The sequence below is a fragment of the Rattus rattus genome, chromosome 15 (genome assembly GCF_011064425.1).
Source record: "Rattus rattus isolate New Zealand chromosome 15, Rrattus_CSIRO_v1, whole genome shotgun sequence".
Lineage (NCBI taxonomy): Eukaryota > Metazoa > Chordata > Mammalia > Rodentia > Muridae > Rattus > Rattus rattus.
This window is the reverse complement of record NC_046168.1, coordinates 70,885,452-70,902,138: the sequence shown is the minus strand read 5'-3', so window position 1 is coordinate 70,902,138 and position 16,687 is coordinate 70,885,452. Positions and strand designations below refer to the sequence as shown.

The following is a 16,687-nucleotide window of genomic DNA, read 5'->3' as shown; positions in this document are numbered from 1 at the left end:
GAGTCAGGACTCTGCAGTAGCAGTGTTTAAGTGCCAACGACCAAGCCCTTGTCAGCTTTGGGTCTTTCTCTAGTGCACCCTCAGCCCCTCCCTTCCTGGGGACCTGCTTCCCTGGGAATGTCTCTCCAACTCGGGGGGGGGGGTCTCTTACTACACACAGAGTTCCAGCACCCAGTACAGTTCTTCACACAGGACAGGTGTTCAGTGGGCTTGCTCAGTGAGTGAATGCTGGGTTCACTACACCAAGTATCAGCGCTTCGTTTACAGATGAAGAAACTGAGGCACGGAGAAAACACACACATGCACGCACACACACACGCACGCACGCACACGCATGCACTCACACACACACACACACGCACACGCACGCGCGCGCGCGCGCGCACACACACACACACACACACACACGCACACACACACGCACGCACACGCACTCCCACCCCTCGGTGTCTTGGTGAAAGGAGGCTCCATTTGCTAGGCATCAGGCAAGCGGGGCAGGCCACTCTAATAAAAGTGACTCAGTGACTGGCGTGGGCAGCGGAATTTCTAAACATCCTGAACGAGCCGGTGAAGGGAGGGAGTAGAGGGAAAGGAGGAAGAAAAACAAGAAACTTGGGGGAAAAGAAAGAGAGAGGAAAAAAAAACCCTGAAATTGAAAACAGACACACGCGTCCACCCTCCCTGCTCCACCGCTCCCCCACCACCAATCCCCCGCCTTCCCCAAGCTTGGCCAATCAGAATCGGCCCTGCAGCCTTTCCCCCAAAGTGTGTGGTGGTGGGGGGGGCACGTAAAGCCCACAGTGGTGTGAGCTCTGGGGCTGTCTGTGGCCACAGTCCCGGCTACCCTATCTGGGACATAGGATTGCTCTGGGAGTAACTTTGAGAGAGAAAGAGAACAGAGACGAGTCCAGAGCCAGAGCGGGCCCAGACCAGTCGTCAGTCTCCTGCCTGCCAGCTAGACCTAGGGCGGCCCCTCAGGCTGCTCCGCTCCTCCCAGAGGATGCTTTTGGAGTGAGGAGGGGCCGGTCTGCTCCTCTCCCCTGAGCACCCTCTCCATTCCCCTGATTCTCCCAGGGCTTTCCGCAACCAGGACAACTCTTCTACCGCTGTGCTGTCCGTTTTGAGTCCAGCAAAATAACAGGACAGCGAGGAGGACTTCCTGGAGGGGGGGATAGCACACATCAGAAGCCATCTGTAGCCCGGTAAGTCCAGGAAGAGAACCCTCATCCCGTGTTTTGTCCCCCGTTCCTAGGCTGTGCCTATTTGTGCAGGAAAAAAAAAAAAAAAAAAAGAAAGAAAGAAAGGAAAAGGAAAGGAAAGGAAAGGAAAAAAATATAGCAAATTCAGATGGGAGAAGGCAGAGACCCCCTTTGATATCAGGGTCATCCTTCCGTCCTCCATGGGTTGCTACTACCCCTCAATCCTGCTGCCTACCCAACCTCTTCAGACAACCCCAGAGCTTTCTGGGAGTCAATTGAACAGGACCTCCAAGGCACAGCAAAGTCTGTGGGGGATGGGGAGAGGTAGCAGGGGCAAGGGAGGAGAATCCAGAGGTAGCCAGCAGGTTTTGCAGAAACCAGGACCTTAGGATCCCCACCCCTGTCCCTTGGACCAAGTCTTGTGCCTAAGACTAAGTCTGGCTACAGGCCAGTCAACCGCCAGGCAGACTTTGGAGATTTTAAATGGATTTGCAAATTTTCCAGATTCCTAAGACGTCCTTCCAAACCCTTAGCCACTGAGAAAATTCTGGGTCTCAAAGTTCTGGATGGAGGGAAGTTTACAAACCCGCCTAGTGGTCATGTGTCTGGGGTGGGTCTAGTTCTGGGCTGTCAGATCTGGGGGCTCCTCTGTGGAGAGGGATTGTAGCTGGGCCGTCTCCCTCGCTCACAGTCCGTTTCTCTATTCGTTCTCTCCCTTGGCACTCCTGCTCCACTCTAAACTAAAATCTGAACTGAGTCTGATGAGACTTCCCTCTTGCCCAGACCCCTCTGTTTCTTCCCAGTGTCTATAGTCTGGGAAGCCCCACCTCCTCCCTGCAGAAGGACCAGAACCCGGCACTCTGAACGTCCCCTGTGATGCTCACCTGCTTCCTGAAGCAGGGATGATTTCTTCCTCTATGTTGACGTGACAGACACCTAACTGTAGCCACAGCCCAGTAGCAGGGCTGAAGTAACTGTAAGCTTCCTCCACCCCCAGCCCCAGACAGACCTGGGCCTTAGGTTCCAGCCTGGTTTCTTACTTCCAGATGGTTAGATTCCAGCATTTGTGAAAGGAATTTACACCACCCTGCCTTGGGGCTTTTGCCCTCCCCCCCCCAGCCCCCTTGGAATGCTCTTCCTCATCCCTTCCCTCTCCTGGGCCCGCTAACCATATCTCTTCCAGGGAGCCCTCCCTGGTTCCTCCTGTCTTCGGGTGCCTGCCGTGCCTTTCCCCATAGCACGCTACCACCTGGCGCCTCTGCCTGTTTGCACAGCACAGCCCGAGTGGACCAGGCTCTTGCTGCCTTGTGCCCCACCCACCCCTGCCCGCTATCGTGTGCCCAGCCCCGGGTTGGCAGTGGAATGTGGTGTACAGGGGAAGGATTCCCAGAAGCCTCCAACAGATCTTTCTTTTTTTTTTTTTTTTTTTTTTTTTTTTTTTTTTGGTTCTTTTTTTTTTTCGGAGCTGGGGACCGAACCCAGGGCCTTGCGCTTCCTAGGCAAACGCTCTACCACTGAGCTAAATCCCCAACCCCCCAACAGATCTTTCTAAAGTGATCAGTCCTCTCCCTGTCTCCAGGGAGAGGCAGTCACAGTGTCACCGTCACGGGTGAGCCTGTTGCACGTCTACTTTGTATTCCTTACAGCGAGGCTTCAGGGCCAGTTTTGCTACCCCTGTTTACAGACGAGGAAACGGAGGCTCTAGGCTCGCACAGCAGAGCGAGCGTTCAGGCTGAGGTGCAAGTAAACCCGAAGGCTGTGCCTTATGGCCCTGGCATCATCATCAGGCCGATCTTCCTCCTCCTGCAGAGCTTCCTCCTGGATTCCATCATCCCCAGCAGACAGTGTAGCACCAGGCCTTGATGCTTCAAGACCCCCATGTCTGGTCCTGATCTAGGAGGGAGGCTGTCTGGCGGGCGCTTCAGACAACAGCATGGCAGTGTGGGGTTATCAGCAGCCCTCTTTCCTCTGTGGGAAAAAAAGCTGGACTTGTAATTGCTAGCAGATGTTGGGAGGCAGCGGAAAGCCCAGGGGATTCAGAGTCAGAAGCCCATTCTTACATAAGCACCCTGTGGCTAGCCCTGGACTGCTCCATACCTAGAGGTTGTGAGCGCGCAGATCCACACCAGGTGTTAACTGTTCGTTTTGAGACAGGGTCTCTCTATGAAGTCCCCGACTCTGACCATGCTGACACTCACTATACAGGTCTCAAACTCCCAGAAATCTGTCTGCCTCTGCCTCCTGAGTGCTGGGACCAATAGTGTGTGTTACCATGCCTGGTCAGGTGTTAATGCATGATGTTTACTGTTGGCTGAATGTATTGCCTCTCTGGGCCCCAGTCTTCTCTGTGAAGGGTGTGACAGTTTGTGGGCTTAACCAACAAGATCTGAGATGTTAACCTGATTACTACAAGCTGTGGCCACAGCTGAGAACAGCCAGTACTCTCTCCACTTCCTGTGCATCAGCATCCAGATAGGAAAATGATCTATAGCCCTAAAAACCTCTGGCTGTGGAAGGGACCTAGAAACCTTGGTATCTGTATACAGGCTAGTTTGACACTAGCTGCCTTTGGGCTATGTCTGATAGGGGTCCTGGCTCCGGACCAGCTGCCCTCATGCTAGAAGAAGGAATCTGGCTTTTGTTCTAGATGGGCTGCTTGGTGTGGTGGAGCGGGAGGAGAGAGAGGAAGTCACCAGACATTCCAGAAAGATGGCTCTGGACCCTGGGCAGTGAGTCCTTGCAGTGGGACTTCTTTCCCGTAGTCTGCTCTCCCTGGAAGCAATTAGGTAGGAGAAAGGAGTCATTGCTCCCCAGGGTCCCTCTGTGGCATCTCAGCTAGTGTGAACAGGACCAGCTCAGAATAGTTGTTGCGTGTGTATGTTTTAACCTTGTTTGTGCCTTGAAGAAACCTTGAAGTTCTCTCGTGGGTTCTTCGAGCTTGACATTCAGAAAGCTCAGACACATTCGCCAGCCTAACTAAATCTTGCAAACTTAAGGAGTAGATACAAATCCTCCCCCTCTTACAGATGAGGAAGTGCCTGAGGAGGCTTTATCAGAGTCCCACAGATAGGAAATCAAGGGTCTGGGAATAGCATTTGGGTGTTTCTGGCTTCAGGGTCTCATGAGGAGAGGCTGAGTAGGGTCTGGGACCCAGTATAAACTCCTCATCTGTCTTCAGCATTCCAGAGAGGGGCTCAAATCCCAGAATGCCATGTGACCGTGGGCTTCAGTCCTCTCTCAGTTGCACAAAGAGGTTGACCCCGATGATCACTAAACTCCCTGCCACCACAGAACAATTCCAGGATTCCAGGCCCTGCCAGCCTAGATTGGCAGCCGCACAGGCCCTGCTGTGTACTCAAGGATCATGCATATTTAACTTTACAATGAAAGGGTTTTGTTTTTTTTTCCCTTCTTACCCTTTCTCTACACATTGCAGAAAGAGGTCTGGATCAATGGCTGCTAATGGAAAACCTTAACCTGCAATGAGGAGGAGAGACCTTTCTAACCAGGAGAGGCCCCTTTAATGTACTCAGTTTCCCGTCCCAGGGTGTGTCTGCATGCCTATTTCCCTGAGAGCAAGCAGGGCTGGGAAGGAGGCTGAGGACTGTGTAAGAATGACCTGTAGATCCTTTCCTTTGGAAGAGGAAGCAGGCTTTGGTCCAAAACAAAGAGGGGCACTAACAAGGAGCAGTGGACGGACCCCCAGGGAGTTACCCCTGTGGGAGCAATATAGAATTCACACACTTGCCACTTGCACAGATACCCTCCAGGGGTCCCTCCCCCACAAGGCTTAGGGTCCCAGGCTTCCTCGCCACCCAGACCTGGCCCCAAGGCTCTTTACTCCCAAGCACTTTCTCAGGGGCACCCATAATGCTTAGCCTGTTGGAGGTGGGTGAAAATCAAAGTAAGTCTGTGTACAGCTTTAATCACATTAATATCCTCGCTCCTTCTGCCTTGGCGAGCGCCTGTTTGATGTCTTGATGCTTGACCCTTTCATCTGCTGGATGTTCCAGCTTCTCCATTCTGTGATGGACAGCGCTGTCCCTGAGGAAGGTCAGGGGTTCAAGAGTTGTCCGAACGTCAGAGACGAAAAGGTTTTCGGGGCTCATTTGGTTTGATTTCCCTATGGTATGGGAGCGGACCCAAGGTCATAAATAAAAGAAACGGTGTGTCTCAAGCCAGGCAGATCACAGGTGATGGGAGAGGGCCTGTGTCCGTACCACCACTCCACAGACACAAGGCGTCCCTGCTCCACCCGTTATCAAGGGACCAGCCTTCATGCCTCTCTGGGCGATGAGGCTCCAGGATAGGTTTTTGGAGGAACAAAGCTCACTCCCACCTCTACCCCCACCCCAAACCTCCCCTCTCTCCAGGGTTTCAGGTATCCCAGGTTGGCCTTGAACTGCCTTTGTAGCCAAGGATGACCTTGAACTTTCTGCCTCCACCTCCTAAGTGCTAGGCTGATAAGCATGTCCCACCATGCCCGGTTTTGTGCAGCGCTGGGGACCAAGCTTTCTTGCAGAGCAAGCCTTCTGATGACTCAGGCACAACCCAAAGAGCCATTGGAAGGATGGGACCTCCTGGTGTGGTTTTCTGGATCATAGAACTCCCAGACCCGGGGTTGGGGATTTAGCTCAGTGGTAGAGCGCTTGCCTAGGAAGCGCAAGGCCTGGGTTCGGTCCCCAGCCCCGAAAAAAAAAAACCAAAAAAAAAAAAAAAAAAAAAAAAAGAACTCCCAGACCCATCCCTTCTCTGTTCTGACCGTAGGTTTCTCTTCTGTGAAGAAGAAAAGAGGAAGGGAAAGATAAATGGCTCCAGCAACCCATCCTGCTCTGCTTCTAGCACTGAAAGCCCTTTCTAGGTGTCATGGGGGCAGACTCCTCCTTTTCTAGACAAGGTCTTAAATAGCTCCGGCTTACCTCCTTGAACTTGTTATGTAGCTGAAGTTAACCTCGAACTTTTGACTTTCCTCCTTCCACCCCGTGTATGGAGGAGGGGTAGTCACACACCACCACTCCGAATTTACCTGGTGCTGGGGATCAACCTGCTCACAGGCTAGGCTAACACTCCCAGCTGACCTCCATGCCCTGTTCCTCCTACCAGGCTTCGTGAGGCTGACAGTCACATTTTGTGGGTGACCTTATTACTTTTCTTTTCTGGCAAGTGGGTTCCCAAGGGCTGTAGTCCCACCAGCTCCTCCTCCTCCTCTCCTGAGGCTGAGCTTAAATGGTACAGAGGCAGTAGAGAAGTCCAGACCACTCCAGAGGGAGGCCAGCCTGGTCTACAGAGCAGGTTCCAGAACAACCAGAACTACATAGAAAAGAAAACTTGCCTCAGGAAACAAGAAGGAGGAGGAGGAGGAGGAAAAAGAAGAGGAGGAGGCAGTCACAAAACAACACCCCCCCCCTTCTCACTTTATACCTGCCCCACATAATATATACCTGCTTCTCCTGGGGGCTTCCAGCTGGGCTTGGAATGACCTCATCCTGGAAACTGGACTCTGACTCTGTCCTTATGCCAACTCACAATCTCCCATGAAATACCTGCTCATGCCACTCTCCAACACGCCCCATCCCCACCCGGGCTGGCCATTATGACACTCTTACCTTCAGTAGCTAGCCATCCGCCATTACTGTTAAACCCCAGACAAAAAACGATTCGTTGATATGTCCAAGGCAAAGCCCAAATGCTCACCCAGTGCCCCAGGCCTTCTCTTCCTCCGCTGCCTGTCACCTATCACTTGGCTGACCCACTTCAGCTCTAGTCGATCAGACTTGACACTGCCCTTCACCACAGATGCCGCTTCACTTTCCAAAGGTCACTCAAACAGAATACCTGCCCTGGAGTCATCGGTCGTAGAACCCAACTAAACCCCAGAGGCCAAACCTCACAGAATCATAATGGCTACTGTTTACTGATCAGTGGAGTAAGTCATAGGCTCTTCATCACCTTGAACTGTCATAGCAGAAGGCTCTCATCTGGAAACACAGAGACAGGCTAACCTCAGAGCTGCCACAGAGCGGCCAGATAGGAGGACTGAGATTTGGTGTGGACAAAGTGGTTTTATGATGGAAAAGCTCTCCCAGGTGGCCTGAGCTCCCATGCCACCTCCTTGCCCTGGGTAGCATCAGGGATAGCTCACTGGCTTCAGGATACCATGCATCTGGTCTGTCTGTTCTCCTCCCAACAGCTGCCTGTCTTATCACCAAGAGGAAAAGAGTCACCCGTGTCTGCCCAATCCAGTTCCCACCCTAGAAAATACTGCCACTAGGTGATAGCTGAGGACAAGGCCTGAGGAAGAGAAGATCTCACTCTGCATAGTCACTCACTCTGTCCTGTGCTGTGTAAGCATCAGCAGGGCACTGACCATAGGCTCAGTCTTAAACTGGGAATTTGGAGAGATCCCAAATAACCATTAGGTTTGTCCCGTGATTTGTGGAAACTCAAGCTGAGGGCTAGAGAAGGCTTAGCTGATAGCATGGACAGGGAGATACCTATCAGATTTAGCTTTTCTGTGGGTGGCTAACAACACTTCTCACTGAACCTCAGGGTAGCACAGTCGAGTGGAGCTGCTGCGATCTCATACTATGGGTGGCTCCCACTTCCCACATAGCCCTTCTCTGGACCTTCCTCAGCCATCTTCTGTATCACCTGCTTCTCTTCTCGTGAGCAAGCTTGTCTAGGTCTCAGCTCTGCACCTCAGACTGGCTGAATGAATGACTTCTCCTGTGGGTGGAGAGGGACGAAGAAGGTGCTCTCTGATTTCACATGGGGGTACTAGGCCCTCCTCCAAGTATCTGCTCGTGTGAACGTCAGCCCCAGCCCCAGAGTCTGAGTGTAAAGGCCTGGTTTATAGCCTGTTTTAAGGCCTGGGGAATGAGACACGAAGAAGGCAAGTTAACAGAGCAGGGTGAAGCAGGAAGGGATAAGGGAGAGATGCTGAGTGTGTCTGAGGGCGAGGGGGAAGGAAACGTGGACATTTTCCCTCCCTATTCACTGCCTAGGAGGGCTCTGAGGAGAATCTCAATGTTCTGTAATTGGCACGGATCAGTGGCGGGGTTTCTCCTTCGCCAGCAGTTCCTGCCTGGTCTGTGGGCTATGGGCTGGTGGGGGAAGGCCGTGTGCTGGTCTTCCAGGCTTGGGATTCGAGGCCTGCCTGCCCCCTGCCCACTTGGCTCGGAGAACACATTCTCCGTGAGGCCCCCCAGCCCACGGCTGATCCCGATGGTAGCAGCCAGAGAAACAGAAGGTTTGCTTGTTTGCGCCTGCTGCACTCCTCCCCGCCACAGCCCGGGACCCCTCTCAGGGGTTCCTTGGCTGCCAGGGCCTGGTGCTCTCAGTTGCTATGGCACCAGCCCTAGATGAGGCTGGGGGGGGGTGGGAGTTGGGGGGTAGGGGTGGGCAGGGAGGGCAGCCGAGGGAGGTAGAGGCTAGAACTCGGTAACTTCCCAGGCTCCGGCCCTCTGCGGGTATTCTAGGGGTGCTGGACTCATAGAGGCAGGCCTGAGGCACAGGGGGCAACACATACTCTGTCTCAACAGCACTAGTGGCAAGACCAAACTGGGGTTTTTCTCTGCAAGAATTTCCTTTTGGGTTGTTGTTGTTGTGGTTGTTGTTTTTGTTGTTGTGGTTGTTGTTGTTTTTGAATAGGACTTTACCATACAGTCTTGGCCAGCCTAGAACTTCCAATGTTGAAGCTGTCCTTGAACTCATAGAGATCTTCCTGTCTCTGCCTCCTACGAGCTGGGATTAAAGGCGAGTGCCAGCCACTCTGCCCACCCAGGCTATGGATCCTAATATCCTCCCGATACTCAGATTCTATGGTGAAGTCTCAAAAGGGCCCTGACTTCTGTCTCCAAGGCAGGGCCCTGACCTTGGAGAATCCTTTCTACCGCTGAGGGCTTCAGCTAGCAGCAATTTCCTGTGGACCAGAGTTGCTTCAAGTTGGGAGCAGGGCTGTCTTGCTCAGTGGTTAAGAAAACAGGCTTTGGACCCAAACCAGCCTGGGTTTATATATTATCCTAACTCTTATGATCATTGGTTATGTAACCTTAGGCAAGTCACCAAACCTCCCTGAGACTTAGCGTTCTCCTCTTTGAAATGGGTACAATGAGCCCCTCCCCCATACAACTGTTGTGTGGATAGAGTAAAATCTGTGGATCACTTCTTTAAACAGAACATCTGGCTTCAAATTAGTTGGGGCTTTCATTTGTTTTCAGGTTGGAACAGTGAGTGAGAAGAAAGGTCATTGTTCAGTGGTTATGGGAAGGTTGGTGGTGTAAGGGACAGAGAAAGACAGACTGTGCTCACTATAATAAAACCACGGTGGTGGTCTGGTCTCTGAGGATCCTGAGCTGTCTAGGTAGAAAGGGCCACAGAGGAAATGGTGAGATTGCTGTTTTAGGCTGTGTGCAATTGCAGAGAAGGGGTGGGGGTGGGGGAAATAGGGCATGTGTGACCCCTACTGGCCCTAAGATTGTAGCACCATGACCATTGATTCCACTTTGGCCCAGCTCAGAAGAAAGTGTAGAGAAGTCCAGAATAGGAAGAAACAGGCAGCAGACTTGTGACTGGCATACGGTTGGTGCCGCCTGGGCTTCTACGGTCCTTTTTGTTGGTCTGATCAGTGCCTATGGGAAGGCTGGTGGACAGAAGCAGGACCAACCTGTTAGTTCTGCAGGAAAGGCAGAGCGTACATGAATGGGTGTTGGGCCTGTGTGCTAGACAGGCTTAGTGACAGCCTGCCAAGGATTTTGCACCGTAGCCTTCCTTTCAGACCTCAGTTTTCTCATCTGTGAAGTGGGAGAGCAACAGGGTGTGGTGGATCGGGCGGAGAACCTGACGGGTTCACTCTCGGGAGAGTCTGGACCAGGTGGCAGACAAAGGCCTTAAATCGGCCTTCGGTGACTATGCAAGGGGTGCTAGGCGCAGAAGGGATGGCCCAAGGTAGAGCCGCTACCATGTTGGAACTCTCCAAGGCTAAGTCCTCGGTTCTTCTGAAATAACTGACAAGAGAAGGCTCAAGTGAGCCCCTGGAGACTGGAAGCTGGCGGAGGGGTGGGGGTGGGGGGCTGGGCTGGGGAGCAGTGTCCCAGGGCATCTGCAGAGCCAGGCTGTATGGCCTGGAATGAAGCTGAGGGGGCTGAGCCTGAGGCCAGCAAGGCGCCTGAGGCAGGGGGCAGGAAGTGCTTGCTCTGCAGGCGCCTGGGCTGTGGGCAGAGGCATGGTTGGACCTCCCATCCTCCTCTCTGACCTCCTTCCCAGGCCGGTTCCCAGCATGCGTGGGGATCCCGGGCCCCCTCCCCGGGGCCCCTAGTGCTGTCAGGCACACACTGAACACTTTCCCACAGGCTGTTAGAATGCCATCTAACCCCCAGCTCTCACACTCTGTGGGGGCTGGGCTGGGGGGTGGCGGGGGCCGGGGGAGGATTGGTTTATTCTTTATCTGCCTGGTTCCTTTCCAGACAGATGTTTCGTTTTATTTTGGACTTCCAGAAAATAGGCCGTTTCATTTCCATTTTGTCCCTGGGGAGGACTCCTGGGGAGAGGAGCACAGAATGAGTGTGGTACCCTGGGGAGCAGAGATGACAGTGACCTTCGTCCTGATGATGCTCCCTATAGCCATGGCGCCACAGAGAGCCATGGGCAGGTCAGGGGAACGACAGGGTCAAATGGGTGCTTTAGAGAAAGGAAGTGAGGCCAGAGGGGACGAGGGAGACTGAATGGTCATGATGGGGCAAGGGACATGGAGATGCTCCTGAGGGGGCCTGGGGAGATGCGCTGTGGAGTGCTAGCATGGCTGAGACTTCTCCAGGAAAATGTGCCCTAGGATGAAGGGATGGGTTCTTTCCTTCCCAGGTTTCTGATCCCACTTGAAACTGTATCCTCCCCCTCCAGACCCTTCTCTGGCTCCCAGGATTGGGGTGGAGCAGGGCAGCTTCCTAACTGGTACTATAAGATCACACCCATGTCAGCTGGATCTGAGAAGGCGAGAAGTGCCAAACTCTGTCAGGTCCAGACCAGACCATTGTCACTTGCTCACTGCCCAGCTGTTAGCCAAGGATTTTGTCCCTGGCTGCAGATTCCTCTTACCCACCCCCTCCAACATCCCGTCTAGAACTGGCTGCCTCTTCTGAGCTGAGTCATGGCATCCCAGTCTGGGTCAAGGAGACTCACCCCACCCTCACCCCTAACCCGGCATTCCAGGTCCACAGGGCAAGGGTCCCGAGAGCTATAGCGTCAGTCTGGAAAGTTTTTCCACTCTCTTGACCTAGGCTGTAATAATGGGACGACGGAGAGGCAATAGCTATATTTCCTTCCATTGGTGCAGGGGCCATGCAGGGGCCCTGATTTGGAAGATAGGAACAAGCCAGGGAGCCAGTTTGTGTCTACTTTGGTCAGTGATTTAGCAGGTCTCACCTCTGAATCTCTGTCACAGGTCTCCCTGTCATAGGGCAGGTTAAGGAGGGTGACTGTCCTGTTAAGAGACACATAAAGCCCCGGTAGGGGTTGGTGAGCTCCAACAGCCCAAAACCCATTTGAGACCATCCTGGAGAGAGAGAGAGAGAGAAAGAGAGAGAGAGAGAGAGAGAGAGAGAGAGAGAGAGAGAGAGAGAATGGGACTTTTCATGTCCCCATCCCAATCCTCAGCTTCCTGTCTGTTCAGTGATCTCTTCAGTGAGCCTCAGAAAGGGATAGGTAGATGTTTCCTGGCTGCAGGGCATTGACATTCCAAGGTTCTGACCCTGTGACCCCAGGATTGGGCCTCCTGCTTGGGTATCTTGTTTATTCAGAACTTGGTGGGACTGAAGCTGGCCGACTCCACCAAGTGCCCCTTTGAACCGCAGCTGGCTTTCTGCTCTCCCATCCCATTGGGTTTCTGTCTGACCTGACCTCTGCCCCCACTCAGTGCCAACAAAACCCTCCACATTTGCAACCAGCTTGGTGGCTACTCTTTCTTTCTTTCTTTCTTTCTTTCTTTCTTTCTTTCTTTCTTTCTTTCTTTCTTTCTTTCTTTCAAGTACACTGTAGCTGTCTTCAGACACACCAGAAGAAGGCATCAGATCTCATTACAGATGGTTGTGAGTCACTATGTGCTGGGAATTGAACTCAGGACCTCTGGAAGAGCAATTGGTGCTCTTAACCACTGAGCCATCTCTCCAGTCTCCTTAGCGGCCACTCTTAAGCCTAGGTATTGTCTCATTCTCATCTTAGAACATAGATTTGTGCCCCTGTCGTAGGCACTCCCAGGCTACTCCATACCTCTGGAGCCTGCCTTGGGTCCTTCCGACATTCAGTCACCAAGTTCTGCCGACCCTCAGCTACATTCGTCTCCAAGCCATCTGTCTCAGTCAGTCCCCACCCACTGCCCTCTGCCCAACCACACACTGTACCAAGGGAAATCTGCAGGGGGTGGCAGGTGGTGGACAGGCACGCTGCCTCATTTCAGCCAGAAGGTTCCTCTTGTCTGGTCTGCATCTCTTGGCAATTTCCCAAAAGCAGTTTCTGCCTCCATTCTCTTACCTATAAAATGGGAATAATCCTCCACCTCAGAGCTTTCAGAGGATCCAGTGAGGCAATGCGTGCCAAGTACTGCACAGCAAGTGAGGTTTAGAGCTCCTCTATGCTTGTTCACGGATGCGTGGGCAGAGGGTGACTGTGAGTTTGTGTACACATGCTCTGGATATGTCCTATGTTGGGGGATGGGGTGGTTTACATGCGTGACTGTTATACACAAGGGCCTCTCTGATGAACACACCGTAAAGTATACAAGCATCCGTCTGTGCAGCGTGCACGTGCGGTGGGCACTGAGGGGGCCGTGTGTGCGTGGGTCTTGTGTGGGCATGCACATGGTTCGTGCCTGCGTGAGGGCTGGGCGCACACCCGAATAGCTACGCGTGTGTGTGTGCTGTAGAAGAGCGTGTGTGAGAGAGCGTAGGCAGCATCTGGACTGTGCATGTGTTCACCGTATGCAGGCCTCCCTTTGGCAGCAATACAGGTCCCCCCCCTTCCCAGACTGCTTGTGTCGTGGGAGCCTCGGGACCCCGAGGGAGGAAAACTGATGCTGGCGGATGTGGCCAAGATGGGCTAGATTTATTTAGATTAAAATGGTGGGAAAGGAGTGGGAAACTGTGCACGCTTGTGACAAGCAGGAAGGCCAAGGCTCTGAGGATGACTCCCAAGCCTGCTTGTTCCCCTGGGGGTCACTCCTGTTCCCTAAGGGGTGTCTCACATCTGTTGTGAGAAGCTGAGTAGACCTTCTCTGGACCTACCCTGAACAGAGCAATACCAAGGACTTCCTGACCACAGCCAGGGAGTGGGGTTTGGAGATTTTTCTACCCACACTGATGAATCCTCCACCTGCGGCTGGCCGCCCATACCCACTTCCACACCCGAGTTTATTTGGCGGGAAGTCACCTGAGAAAACACCTAACTTCTAGCTGTGTGGAGAAACTGTGGCCGTTTAGACAGTGTGTCTGAATCTACCCCCTAGATCAGTGAGATGAGATGGGTCATGGATTCCCAGGTACTGTGGCCTCAAACATGACATCGGCATACCTGACCAGCCATTTCTTCCTCAGGCCACCCCACTGAGAATAATGGCGGCCAGACATTCTCATCAGTAAGTCAGACAGGTAGAACTTTTGAATAGTGACAGCTTTTTAAGATCACAGAGCCGGGCGTGGTGCACACCTTTAATCCCAGCACTTGAGAGGCAGAGGCAGGCGGATCACTGAGTTAGAGGTCAACCTGATTTACATAGTGAGTTCCAGGACAGCCAGGGTTACACTGAGAAATCCTGCCCCCCCCCCAAAAGAACCCAAAATAAAACAACAACAAAACCCCACGCAAACCAAAAAAGAAGACCATCACAACCTGTCTGGGAATGAATATGCAAATGAGGCAGGCTGGCAGGAGATCTGGTCATTGTCACAGTGGGTTCAAGGGCCTGATGAGGGGAGCTGTTCAAGTCCAAGACTGCTGGCGTCTGTGACTTGCAGTGTCCCTCAGCTCCTTTGCTTAGTCTGTCCTTCCGACAGACAGCTGGAACCCACTTTGTGTCTATGTGACATGGTCATGATTCTGAGCCTCTCTGGGTCTCCTCTTCCCGTTTAAGAAGGCTCCTTCCCGGCTTAGAGCCCTTACTTTTAGCTACCCCAGCCTTATTCCCTGCCGGAGAGGGCCTGAGAAGGGAAGATGGTGTACCGCAAAGTAGAAGGGTTGGGGACTGCATGCCAGGGGTTCCAGCCTACAGGGTCAACACAGCCTACCAGAGTCAGACCAGCCTCCTTACGGTGACCTCCCATCCCCTGGCCAGCGGGCCGAATTCCTCCTTTAGAATAATAAACACTGTGGCCAGCCAGGGAGGGCTGGGAGGGGAGGGGAGGAAGGCTGAGATGGGTCCTCCCCCACCCTGGGCTGCTATGATTTTCTTTGGCCCACATCTCTGGCAGGAAGTGGGGAGCCAGAGGGACACGCACCAAGGGGGAAGATGGCCTCTGTAGGGCCTGTTGGCTGTGCACCCAAATGCTATCTAGGCAGTTCCAGGATGCCTGGTGTCCAGCTGGAGGGGTCGACACCAGAGGGATGTCATAGGGAAGACGGAGAATGGGGCATCAGGAAGGATTTGACCAAGGATAATTCTGAGAGGAGAAACTCAGGGCCCTGCAGGCTGTCGAAAGATGGGGTAAAGCAGGTCTGTGCAGCTTGCTTCTTAAGGTGTTGAACAGAGCTAGAGTGCTGCCTTGAGGTGTCTGATGCACCATGTGTGACTACAGCCCTCACAGATGATGCATTCATTAGCTTCTCTCTAGCTGGAGGCTCTGCCCGCAGGTAGGGCTCAGGCAGTGGAGCTCGTGAGACCTGACTCCTCAGCCCTGGGGAAAGTGATGGAGCTGACAAACTGGTCCAGGCCTTGCAGCCCCACAGTCTCAGGATGCTCCTTGTTGCCCATCACATGATTGCCTCCTATGTTTCTTGATCTGTGACTCTGACCATACCTGGCTATTGCTATCTGAGGAAAGGCTGCTGAGAGGAAGGACGAATCAAAGATTCACCTGATACACTGTGCCCATCTGTGTCCCTGCTCTAGCGCTCTCTTCACAAGTCTCCTCTGTCTCTGTTCCCACTCTTCAGCTGTCTCCCTCTTGAACAGGCTCCGTTGGGAACCTTGGGTAAAGGTCTTTGTTCCTCAGTTTCCCTATGTAGACATGGAAGGTGGAGGTGGGAAGTTTGGCCTCAGTAGTCTCCAAGAACCTTTAAGGCTTGATGAATTAGACAGGGCTGGGAACCTGGTTCCTCTCTCCTGGGCCTCCTGTGCAGCTCTGTGCTGAGTAGGGGGGCCAGCCCACTCCCACATTCCATAGTCCTGACCCCCACCCCCTCCCCACTTCCCTTCCCACAGACATCCCATTTCCTGTTGTGCTTGCGGAGGGAGCTGTGGGAGCTCTCTGGGCTCTGGCTCACCCCCTCCGACTCCTCCAGGCCTTTCATCACACTTTCCCAAATATTTGTGCTGGCAGATAAGTGCCTGGTATTGGAACTGTCACCCGGACGAGGACGGGGCCATCAGAGCTGCCAAGTCCCCAATCTAGCCCAACTCCCCCCCTCCAGTGTAACATACAGGGACCCGTAGGCAAGGGACTCAACCAAGGTCATGTAAGAGCTGGAAGAAGAGAGGAGAGAGCTTGGGGACCTGGACGTCTTCCCAGCCTTGAGATAGGCGATTGGATGCCCGGGCAGAGCTGACCCCTCAGGAACCAGGTCTAAGGTGGGCCCTGGCACTGCCTTTGCCCACACTGGACTCTGATCCATGTTTTATTCTACAGGGCACCATGGGGCTTCCAGAGGTGATGCCAGCTTCAGTCCTCAGAGGTAAGTAAGCTGGAGACAAGGGCGAGAGCCCCAAGGATGTCCCTAGGGAGCTGGCAGTGGTGATGCTTGGTAGCACCAGGACCCGAGAGTCTGGAAGTTCCACAGCGCTCTTGAGTCTCAGTTTCCCTGAATTGGGAAGCGGTCTGCAGAGGCCTCTTTCAGCCACTCACCTATTAGCTTTTCTTTCCATCCACTCAATGGATCCCTCCTTGTCCAGAACCACGAGCTCAAGCTCCTTGCTTATTCTACTGCATCCACGGCCCCCTCTGAGACACCCCAGCCTCCTCTACCCCTCTCCAGTCCAGCTGGACACTTGCCTTCAACTCTCCAAGGTCTGGGCAAATGCTCGAGCACCCAGTGATGAGCCAGTGGCCTGCCCTACTCACCATTGTTTGATGGCCCTGCTGACTGGCTGCATCTGCCCTGACCTTGGACACTAGGGATCACGGGGGTGTGGCTGACACATCCTCCCTGTGAACAGTGGTGACCATAGCTGCTTCTCCTAATCCTCCTCGAGAAGGTGCACGGGGGAGGCACCAATCATTTGACACATACACATCCTAACCCTCCCCACGCCATGTCCTTCAAGCCCTCAGGGGCCTCAGCATCTCAAT

General features: G+C 53.4%; 1 protein-coding gene across 1 annotated transcript in view; it reads left to right on the top strand.

Moving 5' to 3' along the window:
* Positions 1 to 16,687, top strand: part of Pdgfrb (platelet derived growth factor receptor beta) — a 47,348-nt gene that overhangs the window by 8,109 nt on the left and 22,552 nt on the right. The window contains exons 2-3 of the mRNA XM_032885524.1: positions 1,075 to 1,202; positions 16,028 to 16,073. Coding sequence (XP_032741415.1) covers positions 16,034 to 16,073 — 40 coding nt within the window. The 5' untranslated portion in view covers positions 1,075 to 1,202; positions 16,028 to 16,033. The remainder of the gene's footprint in view (positions 1 to 1,074; positions 1,203 to 16,027; positions 16,074 to 16,687) is intronic.